The sequence below is a fragment of the Halichoeres trimaculatus genome, unplaced genomic scaffold, assembly GCF_033239565.1.
Source record: "Halichoeres trimaculatus isolate MK-OKI-2021-1 unplaced genomic scaffold, fHalTri1.1 fHalTri1_scaffold_14, whole genome shotgun sequence".
NCBI lineage: Eukaryota > Metazoa > Chordata > Actinopteri > Labriformes > Labridae > Halichoeres > Halichoeres trimaculatus.
The window spans coordinates 21,339,159-21,349,759 of NW_027437192.1; the positions used below are offsets into that span (position 1 = coordinate 21,339,159).

Here is a 10,601-nt window from a genome sequence, read left to right on the forward strand (position 1 = left end):
AGTTATAATATATGTTACATTCAGAGCAGAAGGGGGGCTCCACGAAGGGCTGCTCATTAGGAGAGGGAAAAAAAGCAGGAAAGTGCTCTGCTACAAGTTATTCTGCAAATAATATCTGCATTTTTTAAATTTACAGATTAAAAAAAAAAAATCTTTTTTTATTTTTCTGGTACCATTCTATTATTTTGGAAGCCACCTGTTTCAGGAAGTATATATTCCACTCTTATGAGAATAAATCATGTAATAAGATATTCAAATGCACATTTAATAATAATTCAATACCAACATAAAATGTTTATAATGACTTCTGTGGAGATTTAGTCTTTCCACAAGCTAAGGCATGAATTTTGAAGGTTTTATTTTTCCTCACTGTAAGGCTATTTTGTAATAATTATATTGTTATGTGATGGAAAACGAGTTTTGTACTTTAATAAAACCTCAAAGGGATGTTTGTGTGAGCTCTCCTGTAAAGTAATTATTTTCCGAGGAGAGGAGGAGTTAAAATCTGTGAGAAAAAACAGGCACATATAGACTGCTTCCTCGTCAAGCTAAATCAAAGCGCGCACTATATGTTGTCGCGTCGTGCGTAATTTGGGGGTTTGGGTTAAAAAACAAAAAATTGACACGGCAATTCCAAAAACGCTGTTTTTTTTCTAACGTGTGAGGCTTGTCTGTAGGAATTATGCGTCTTTCCCATCGTATATTATTTCCCCCATAGTTGTGGTGGGAGCTGGTAAGGTGGGTTAACTCCAGCTCAAGTCTCCGTGAAGCGCAGAGCTCTGATGACGTTGGGTTGGATGACCAATCGGGAGGCGCTGCCCTTTGGAGACAAACCATTTTACTTGTAGTGTCTGCATCAAGTCTGGAAGCAAGGGCTCAATTTTAACAGAATCCACCTAAAAATCTCGCCCTTAACTTATGCCTACCTTCCGCCACTTTGGGTGAGAATATCACAGGACAAGGGGGGGAATAAAGACGCGTGTGGAAAATCCGGGTGTTAATAGGACAATATCTGTTCCGCGGTGGAGAGGGGGAGAGAGACAACAGCACAGCGAGAGAGAGAAAACCGATTTGGTCTTGAGAGAGAGGGGGGTGAGTGCTCTCAAGGCAGAAAATTCGATGATGACCATGACTACGATGGCTGACGGTCTGGAGCCTCAGGACTCGTCCAAGTCTGCGTTCATGGAGTTTGGGCAGCAAGCGCACTCACAGCAGAGCTCCCCGTCGATGGCCGGCGGACACTACCCGCTGCACTGTCTCCACTCCGGCTCACACGCGCACCACCAGCACGACAACACCGCGTACACCGGGACCAACACCTACAACAGGTCGTTACCCTACCCATACGTGAGCCACGCGCACCACAGCCCGTACCTGCCGTCGTATCACAACAACACGGGAGGACAGACAAGGTTAGACGGCACAGGTAAGAGACCCCCCCTTTTGTCAATCCACCGGCTCCTGGCAGACCGTCTTTCAAATATGGGTGGCCCTCGAAGTGGGAATCAACCCTTTCTCTCTGCCAGCGTTGGTGTCATGCCCAAGCCACCGCGCGGCCACTCCAAATTCGGACGAATGATCTTTCAAGCGTAGGTGTGGGCGATTACACGGAGGAAAATCGTGCGTAAATGGCACTGGATAATTCCTGATCCAGCCTATTTACCGTCCCCTAGCCTGCTTTTCTGTCCTGCATAGCTCTCCTGTCACTTCCCACAAAACCTGCTCTAATTCCCGGGCTGATCATGCACGAGCGTGCAATCCCCACCAACTACTCGTGAAAATTAGGCAGCACGCACGCCCTGAATGTTGTAATTAGCATTTAATTGACATGTCATTACGAGCAATATCCTAAATATGACAGCGTATGAGGATTGTGGCTGCCACGCCGCTTCAGGGCAATGTGAGCAGCAGGATTTATCATTACAGGCGTTTTATTCTGGGCTTCTGAATTTATCTGCTCCTTTCTGGACTATTTCAGCCGTTTGACGTGATTTCTATTCTCCCTGCATGCGCAGAGACACAGATCTGATCCAGGCTGTTGGTTTTGAATATTAACATTGATTGTTTTTGTTGCAGAGCAGCAGAAAACGACGGTGATTGAAAATGGGGAAATTCGTTTTAATGGGAAAGGCAAAAAGATTCGCAAACCTCGGACAATTTATTCCAGTTTGCAGCTGCAAGCACTGAACCACCGTTTCCAGCAAACACAGTACCTCGCTTTACCGGAGCGCGCGGAGTTGGCTGCCTCTCTGGGACTGACGCAAACCCAGGTATGAGAAGGGATTTACACACTAGATTTCTACACTGACACTTTAAACCCAGCACGTGTGTAATAACAATGAGATAAATATTTTTAATATCAGATTTATTTTGTGTTTACATTCGGGGCTTTTTTCTGATTTAAATGCTTGAATTCCTGCATTTTGCAGCTTTTGCGCATCCCTACACAAGCTACTCATCCTCATGTCCTTAATTACACACACTCCTCTCCTCTTCTCCTCCAGGTAAAAATCTGGTTCCAGAACAAGAGGTCAAAGTTCAAGAAGCTGCTCAAGCAAGGCGGCAACCCACACGAGAATGACCCTATCCCGGGCTCCATGTCCCTCTCCCCACGCTCCCCGACCATCCCTCCAATCTGGGACGTCTCGGCCTCTTCCAAAGGAGTAAACATGCCGGCCAACAGCTACATGCCCGGCTACTCTCACTGGTATTCCTCCCCACATCAAGATTCAATGCAGAGATAGACTCTTGGAGAGGCAGAGGAGGCCTTTCCATGCAGTTTAATTTTTTCTCCAACGTAGCCTACAATTTATGTGAGCGCAGAGACTGGAGAGAAAAGGAGAGATAACCCTTTTTTGCTGCTCTGCTGACGGATAAAGCTGCAGCCAAACCTCGATGTGATGACACAAACAAGGGAACTAACCTGTTTTTTTTTTCTAAAAAAAAAAAAGCTGTTGAGTGGGCTCGCATATTTGTTATGCTTTCATTCATGTCAACACCTGAACGTCAATATACCAAATATATTCAGTGACATTTTGGCCACTTTTTTGGGGAGCAAGGACTGCGAACTCCATGCGCTTTTGCGCCCAGAACTTTCAGCCATGATGGACTCCTGACTGCTTTTATTTTTGGTTTGTTTCCCCCAACATGCAAAAGCAAGCAAATTGTCTGTCTGTAAATATATTCTGCGATTTTAGTTGTACATACACTTTTTATGTTTTGTCAGAATGAGTAAACCGTGACTCAAAACAGATGCCTGCTGTTGCATGATTTCAAAAAATTCATTTAAGGCCCCCTTTTTCATGCTTCATATTGGGCCAACATGACATTATAACAGGCCTATTTCCCGTCCCCCTGGTGTGCACGAGCTTCTAGCAGACATTTGAACATTAGCAGATGACACATTTCTGCAGTGAAAAGCCCATTTTGAATAAATCCAAAGAACGCCACAGTATATAGATTTATCAAACAGCGGAGGAAATTAACTTACCCTGCACCGCTGCTGTCTACATTCACCCCGAAAGACATTTGCTCCAGGTCCAGCTCATCTTGTCATTCCACCCTCAATTATTAGAAGTATTGACAAAATGTTTTCTCCCTTCTCTCCGTCCTAATGCAGGCCGTTAAATGCCAAGCTCCACGGGATCGATGTTTGAACAAAGCAGCCAGCTGCAGCGGCGTTCAATATGAAGGAGATATTTGGGACAATTTGTGGGTTTTTATCCAAGTGAGGCTTTTTTTCCATTCTCATAAATGCAGGCATAATTAGGGTAATTTTTGATGTAGCCCGCTGATTACAGCGTTTTTACCGTCAAAGATAATTACCTGTAATTTTCTACCACTTTTAATACTAAAAGGCATCTTTATTTGGATTTGAGGTAGCACAGATGGAACAAAAGGGGGAAATTATTCGGTTATTCATATACAAATTGCTGAGAGGAGTGAGCGCTCGGGATATTATCTGAAATTACGACGCTGAAAAGCTTCATGCAGCTGTCAAGTCGCGGATGTCCCACTGGCGCATATTCAGCCATACCTGGAGACCCCCCACCCACCACCCACCCAATCCTCATCCTCAGACATGGGGTCTCACTCACTCACTCTCTCTGTTCCTGGGCTATTGCAACCCTGATCTCAGGCTGCAGGGAGCCTGGGGAGGCATCGAGTAAACACCAACAAAGCTCACAGACACACAGTTATGTTATTCAGATCAGAGAAGTGACATCTTATCATGTGATGCACTACTGAAGAAAAGCATGGGGTGGTGATAGACGGATAGAAAGAGAGACAGAAAGACATGGACAGATAGAGAGACAGCTGGAGAGATAGATATGGAGGTGGGAAATGTAAAGAGAGATGTCTCACTCCTTCCTCTTTTTGATGCACCACAAAAGGCTTTCGATGTAAACAACCTACCCTTTCATATAAAAGCAGCAGTAGGCTAACCTCACACACACTCACAATCTCTATCTCAATCGATCAAATAAATAACTTTGAATCAGCTTCGAAGAAAATTTAACACATTTTCCCCGTATTTTCTTAAATCTTAAGGTCTACCTTCAAGTCAGTGGTGTCACAGCTTCTGGCTATAGAAAATGAGAGTCATTTTTACCTTACTCCGCTCTGCTGAGACTCACAGGCTACCCCAAAACAAGCTCCGCACGCTTTTCCTGCTGCTGGTTGAATAAGCAAATCCAGGTGGGAAAGTGTTTGCACACCCCGGTAAGCTCTTATATATTGCCTGCAAAATTAGCTGTTATTACTGTCACTGTTTAGTGATGGCGAGCTTGAAAAAAAAAGCCCTCTGCAATCAAGAACCAAGCGCATCTTTGCAAATTATAGGTAATTGTCAATGTCCAGATTATGATAATGGAGGCCCTAATCTGGAGAATAATTATTGTGGAGTGTTACAGTTGAAGCTGTCCAGTAAAGCTAACTGTCATTATTTAGACTCGATTTGCAAAACGGGGGGAAACTAGCTGAGTGGAAAATGTTCGGTTGGAAATAAACGGGGGCTCTCGATATAATGGCAGCACGAGTGTGTGTGTGTGTGTGTTTGTGTGTGTGTTTGTTATAGTGTGTGAGTGAGATAAATAGTGGGAGACATACAGTAGTTTGTGTATTTGTGTGTTTAGGGGAGAGATATAGAGATCTGTGTGAATCTGTGCACGAGCCTGAGTGTTCTTGAGCGCGTGCGCTATTAGAAAACCTAAATTTCTCGAGTGACCTGCGCGCGCGACAATTAGGGTACACGCCACAACTGATTAGCATAAAGCACTAATGGCTGAAAACAACCAGCACGGTGGGGTTTTCCATGGAGAAGAAGGGCATGGAATAAAAAAAAGAAACACACGAAGAAGAAGAAGAAGAAGACAAAGAGAACGGGAGGAAGAAGAGCGTTTTTGACTAGCAATGGCAATTTGCTGCTGCACGATGGGTACAAGTGCAGCTGCAAACAGGAGGGGACAGGAGTGAGGAGAGGAGTGCGTCAGGTGGACATGCAGTGGTCTGCGTGTGGGTCATTGCTGTTTGTAGCGCTGTGTATGAGGGACATAGAGGAGGGGTATTTTGGCGCATGTTTTGCAAAAACTTTAATGATTCTTGTGCACATGCCATCTAAAATTCAATTAGATCACTTTTCCTCGCGGCCTTGCGGTTTGTTTAGCGGTTTTGCAGCAGCAACGCTGATATTACTGCCTGCTAATAACACAGTGAAATTTTGGTAGATTTCTTTCCTTTTCTTCCCTCTTTCCCCCCTTCCTCTCTCATTTTTTTTCATTTTACCCGGAAGGTGGGCTGCGGCCGGGAGTGGCAGAGCTCTGGAGCCGGTCTACCCCCACAGGAATGCGGATTGTCTCAGATCTCCGTGCCGCCCCCCTCGCCTCCTCTCTGCCATTCAAAGCAGCTAATTGTAGGGGACACAAAGCGCGAGCGAGTGCACACAGTCTGCTGCAGGAGGAGGCTTTCCTCTGCACTGAGGAGCTGCAGGCTGAGACAAACAATCAGGATCACCAACTAAACCTATTATATTCAGGATAAAAGGTGATCAGAAGAGTGGATGTAATAATAATATACATAAAAATAATAATAGAAAATAATTCAGAGTGATGGATAGAAAACACGTTATGTGTGCATTATGATCACAGCAGGTATATTACTTTAACAATCTCAAGATACCAACATCAGTATAAATCAGATCATTCTTATGAAAGCCATCTTTGACTTTCATCGTTTAAATAAGTCTCTGCATTACTGTTTAGGACTTTTACAATAGCATCTTGCGTAAACCACAAAATTAGCATCTAAACGGTCAAATAATTCAGCTCAGGGAACACGAGTATTCAATTAAGGGTTGTCTAATTTGAGGCTCCTCCTAGGATAAGCATTAGTAAAGAAAAAAAAAATAGCCAAACATGAATAAAGTCGACGTTTTTTTTTCTTATTGTGCCCCTTAAATTGTTGCAAATACAGAGGAAAAAGAATACGCGTTCTTCGCAGAGATATAGTTTTCTTTTTACATTAACCAAGTCATAAATATTTAACAAAACTACTACCTTCACATCATGGAATAGGTTTGCAATGTTATGGCTGAAGAAACGACTGGGGGATTAGATTCACAGTATTAAGTCATCTCACCATTGAGCAGCTGTGATTTACAGCCGTGTGTTCAAATGTCACCTGAGGCTCACAGACATTATTTATGCGTGTGAGTCTTAGTCGTGATTTTCTGTGTAAATAACAGTGGCTTAAAATAACAAGAGACTGCAGAGAGGCCGCGGGGTTCAAAGGTCCATTGTCCATTTAAACGTTTAATAGTCTTCCAAAAATGCAATAAATTACATGCACACATTTACACATTTTACACGTTTCTTCTATGACTGTCATCAAATACATTGCATATTCCTCTGAAATTTGAACACGAGTCCCATAGAAGGAGGAGGAAAAAAATATGAAATGAACAACAAGTTTCTTTTTTGTTTGTTTGTGTGTGTTTTTTTCAATATAACGTCCCCGCTCCAAGAGCCAACGAGTGCTGTATTGAGTTTTGGGTCTGCAGGTGGGGGGTCATGGAGTTACCGGCGGAGGTGTACCATGAGGCCGAGTTTTCCAAAAAATTAGCCGCCGTGGTGTTGATGTTTTGTGGCTGCAGGCTGTGCGGCCTGGACGGGCCCTGTGTGTCCCAAACGGCAGGGGACTGTGGGGAGTTGCACGCCATGGGGTCGCTGGAGCTGGGGCTATGCTCCGGGGGAAGCTCACCGTTTTTCATTATCTTCTTCAATTTTGATCTTCTGTTCTGAAACCAGATTTTTACCTGAGAAAAAAGGCGGAAAAGGGGGAACATTAATGCCACAAATAAAAGCGCATAGATTGAAAAAAAAATCAAAACAGATGCACTGTGCGTAAAAGCGCACTGCAACAAGGCTTTCGAAACCCACCATTCATCACAGTCAACAAAGGGTACTTGGAACAGGTTAAAAAACACTAAAAAGGTAAAAAATTATTTCACGTAAATTCTCACCTGTGTTTGCGTGAGTCCTAGCGAGGCAGCCAGCTCAGCTCTTTCCGGCAGCGCCAGGTACTGTGTGTTCTGAAAGCGCCTCTGCAGGGCGGCCAGCTGGAAGCTGGAGTAGATGGTCCGAGGTTTCCTCACTTTCTTCGGCTTGCCGTTTACCATCCTCACCTCGGGCTCACTAATCTCTTTTTCTATAAAACATAAATCGATAAAATTAGTGTTGCACTATTGAGGCATTTAACGTTTTTATAATAACTCTGATCGCTAATGGTTTACGCTTATTTAATTTCCACGACCAAGAAATGTCATGGGATAATTAAATTCTTTGAAAAAAAAAAAAAGAAAGAGGGAAAATTCTTTCAAACATTTTATCTAAGTGATTCTCGCACTTAATAAAAATAAACATTTTTCACACTTAAAGCTTTGACGGACATTTTAAATATTTAAAGACAGAAACGATCAGGAAAAAACGCACAACCATCATAAAAATGCATTCAAATTAAACTTGGCTTATTTATAAAGTAAATGTGGTTATCAGCTAATAGCCAATTCTTGTAAAAATGCAATAAATATCTATCAGAGAGGGCCGTAGCCTACCTTGAGGACTCGGCTGGGCTTGCACTCTGCTGTAAGTCCCAGCGTACTGGTGGTAGGCGGGGGTCGTGTACGAGCTGTAATCAGTGTAGGATTTTGTCGAGTAATTTCCAGCGGATCCGTTGACTCCCGGGTACTGGTACTGGTAAGCATTGAGGGGTTTCCCATACGAGGTGGAGCTGGGCGAGCAGTACCCGTGTGTGACTCCAGCGGCCGGACTGTAATAGCCAGAATCCGTGGCGGAGGACTCGGGTAAAGTAGGAGATTCCTGAGACGGATGGTGCATGGTAGAGAGTTGAAAGGAGCTCTGAAAGTCGGCGGGTTTCACACTCGGGATCCTCCGGTCGAATACTCCAGTCATACTTCGAGAAGAAAGGCGTGTGTTTTTTTATTTGATGGTCGAAAACAAAGCAGTCTGACTCCAAAGTGATGTGAAAACTACACTGACATCGTCGGAAAGCTCTCAGGCCGTCGGGCTCTGGTGAAGACTGCAGCCAGCCCCGCAGCAAAGACTTGGTTAAATCCTAAATCGCGCTCTTACGCACTGCAGGGAGGATCTGGTTCCATTGGCCAAGGCGCACACAGACACAGCTACACCCAGTTCTCTCCGCCAGCTTTCTTATAGGGGGGAAACCACCCGGGCTATGTGGCTGCATTGTTGTGTTTTTATGCTATCAATCAATGGGGCCAATTTAAGTGTTGGCCGCGTGGCCAATAGACGTTTTCAGAAGGATGCATTAGAGACAAAACCTCATTACCCATAAGGCCTCCTGCCTTGATACCGGCCTCCTATTAACATTGTCGTCGCGAGTCTTTGTTTATACATTTTTCTCAGAAAAGCACATTTAGGCTAATTAATATCCTGAGCATTTCACAGTCTCACAGAAAGTGAATTAAAGCAAATAAGACAATAGTTATTGTTTTTTTTTTTTTTTTTTACTAACAATGTAGTTAAACACTTACGCTATAGGTACCCGATTATAGCCCTTTATCTGTCGTCCAAAATAGTGTTTAAGTGTCCTAAGTAAACTATAAAATTACCAGAACCATCTGATTCGCAGTATCAATACGATATATTATAGGCCATCTATTCGTGGACAAAATACGAATTGTAATTTCCATGCTGTTTATCATGAGTTAAACATGACATTTTTATATATTCCAGTGTACCCAAAAGGAGTCAAATAATAAATTTCATCTAATCTAATCGTTTAACAGTTTAAGGAGCATGTCGAATCAAATCTCAGCGTCTGTGTACATTTAGTGGTGAGCAACGCCGACTAGTGGGCGAGCAGAAGAGCTGCACCCCAAACACATGCAGACGGAAAGTCAAGAAGAGATGAAAGATAATCTCCATGAATCTTAAAGATTGACCGGAGATAATAATAAAAACACTTAACTGAAGAAGTGCTATCTGAAAGATGTGGGGGAACAGGTGAAAGACTAGAATAACTTTTTAAACATATTAACCACGTTAACAGTGTAAAGGAAAAATAAGTTACTCTTTTACTGTTGCTGCCCCCGACTTGTAGGGGGAAAAAGAAGAAAAGAAGATAATAGATTGATGTTGACCACTCTAAACTAGGAGACACGGAACTGGAACTAATATCTTCAAGTGAAAAACACGTTTTGGGTGACTGAAATCATTAAATTCATTATCTACTTACAATTCATCGTGGTTTTTGGAAATGTAGCCTACCTTACATCTCAAACTTGCTGTTTTCAAGGCTCGTCTTTAACACCTGTACCTTGAAAAACAAAGAAATACATTTTGTGTTTTTTTTTATCAATGTTCGACAAGAATCGAAAAATACGATCAAAATTATTTTAGCTGACATATTTTTGTCAGAATGTCAAACTTTAGCAACGATAGAAACGTTTGTTCGCTCGCTTGTTGCAAAATGTTTGATCATTTTATTCTAATTTACCTGAATTCGATGACCCGGAAATACTTCCCCCGCCCGCGCAATTAACTACTTCCTGGTTTACTTTTTTTTTTTTGTTGACAAGGTTTTACATTCGCTGCTTATTTCTTTAATGCACTATTTATATGATGATTGTTTTTGAAATTATACAAAAAGCTACGCTTGTAGTCAATTTCAGTAAAACCACTCTTTCTGTGTTTCTCAAATTTGAATTTGACTCAAGGCTGAGAGCGCTCAGCGTGCGTCTGACGTCACTGAAGAGTTCAGCGAACAAGATAATTCACCTCCTGGACATGTTGACAAGATTTGATGGTGTCCTCATCAGAACTTCCAAGCTCACGCTAACAGGAATTGCAGTTTCAGGCACGGGATCAGGCTAGCATGTGAGCAGACGTGTTAGATAAATCTTTGTAGTCCAACTTAATGAACACTAATACAGGATCAATACATTTTTCCTCTTATTTTGATTAATGTCATTTAGGTGTAGCACTTTGACAGTTCAGTATGACTTGAACGTGCTCTGGTGTCGTTGATGCACTTCTCTTGAACAAAAATTATAAATGCAGAAA

General features: G+C 42.7%; 2 protein-coding genes across 5 annotated transcripts; one reads left to right on the top strand and one right to left on the bottom strand.

Annotated features, from left to right (window-relative positions):
• The first annotated feature begins 595 nt into the window (after positions 1 to 595).
• On the top strand, positions 596 to 3,225 carry dlx6a (distal-less homeobox 6a). Its single transcript, XM_074686982.1, has 3 exons — positions 596 to 1,426; positions 2,077 to 2,270; positions 2,505 to 3,225. The coding sequence occupies exons 1-3, from the start codon at positions 1,120 to 1,122 to the stop codon at positions 2,742 to 2,744; spliced, it is 741 nt and encodes a 246-aa protein (XP_074543083.1). The 5' UTR covers positions 596 to 1,119; the 3' UTR covers positions 2,745 to 3,225.
• A 3,533-nt stretch (positions 3,226 to 6,758) lies between these two features.
• dlx5a (distal-less homeobox 5a) lies at positions 6,759 to 10,254 on the bottom strand. 4 transcript variants are annotated; one of them, XM_074687607.1, is made up of 5 exons: positions 10,036 to 10,254; positions 9,807 to 9,855; positions 8,111 to 8,469; positions 7,520 to 7,704; positions 6,759 to 7,312 (listed from the first exon to the last, which is right to left on the bottom strand). In XM_074687607.1, exons 3-5 carry the CDS (start codon positions 8,466 to 8,468, stop codon positions 6,998 to 7,000), a joined length of 858 nt encoding a protein of 285 aa, XP_074543708.1. In that variant the 5' UTR covers position 8,469; positions 9,807 to 9,855; positions 10,036 to 10,254; the 3' UTR covers positions 6,759 to 6,997. The 4 variants fall into 4 exon arrangements, with proteins under 4 accessions (XP_074543708.1, XP_074543706.1, XP_074543707.1 ...); XM_074687605.1 differs by lacking the exon at positions 10,036 to 10,254 and having other exon boundaries at positions 9,807 to 10,009; XM_074687606.1 differs by lacking the exon at positions 10,036 to 10,254 and having other exon boundaries at positions 9,775 to 10,009.
• Between the last annotated feature and the right edge of the window lie 347 nt (positions 10,255 to 10,601).

Excerpts from the sequence above, each read along its gene's own strand:
- dlx6a (XM_074686982.1), top strand. The coding sequence starts at position 1,120 with ATGATGACCATGACTACGATGGCTGACGGTCTGGAGCCTCAGGACTCG. Across the intron at positions 1,427-2,076 it reads GACAAGGTTAGACGGCACAG|AGCAGCAGAAAACGACGGTG; the intron begins GTAAGAGACCCC and ends TTTTTGTTGCAG. Across the intron at positions 2,271-2,504 it reads TGGGACTGACGCAAACCCAG|GTAAAAATCTGGTTCCAGAA; the intron begins GTATGAGAAGGG and ends CTTCTCCTCCAG.
- dlx5a (XM_074687607.1), bottom strand. The coding sequence starts at position 8,468 with ATGACTGGAGTATTCGACCGGAGGATCCCGAGTGTGAAACCCGCCGAC. Across the intron at positions 7,705-8,110 it reads AGCCCAGCCGAGTCCTCAAG|AAAAAGAGATTAGTGAGCCC; the intron begins GTAGGCTACGGC and ends TATGTTTTATAG. Across the intron at positions 7,313-7,519 it reads TAGGACTCACGCAAACACAG|GTAAAAATCTGGTTTCAGAA; the intron begins GTGAGAATTTAC and ends CTTTTTTCTCAG.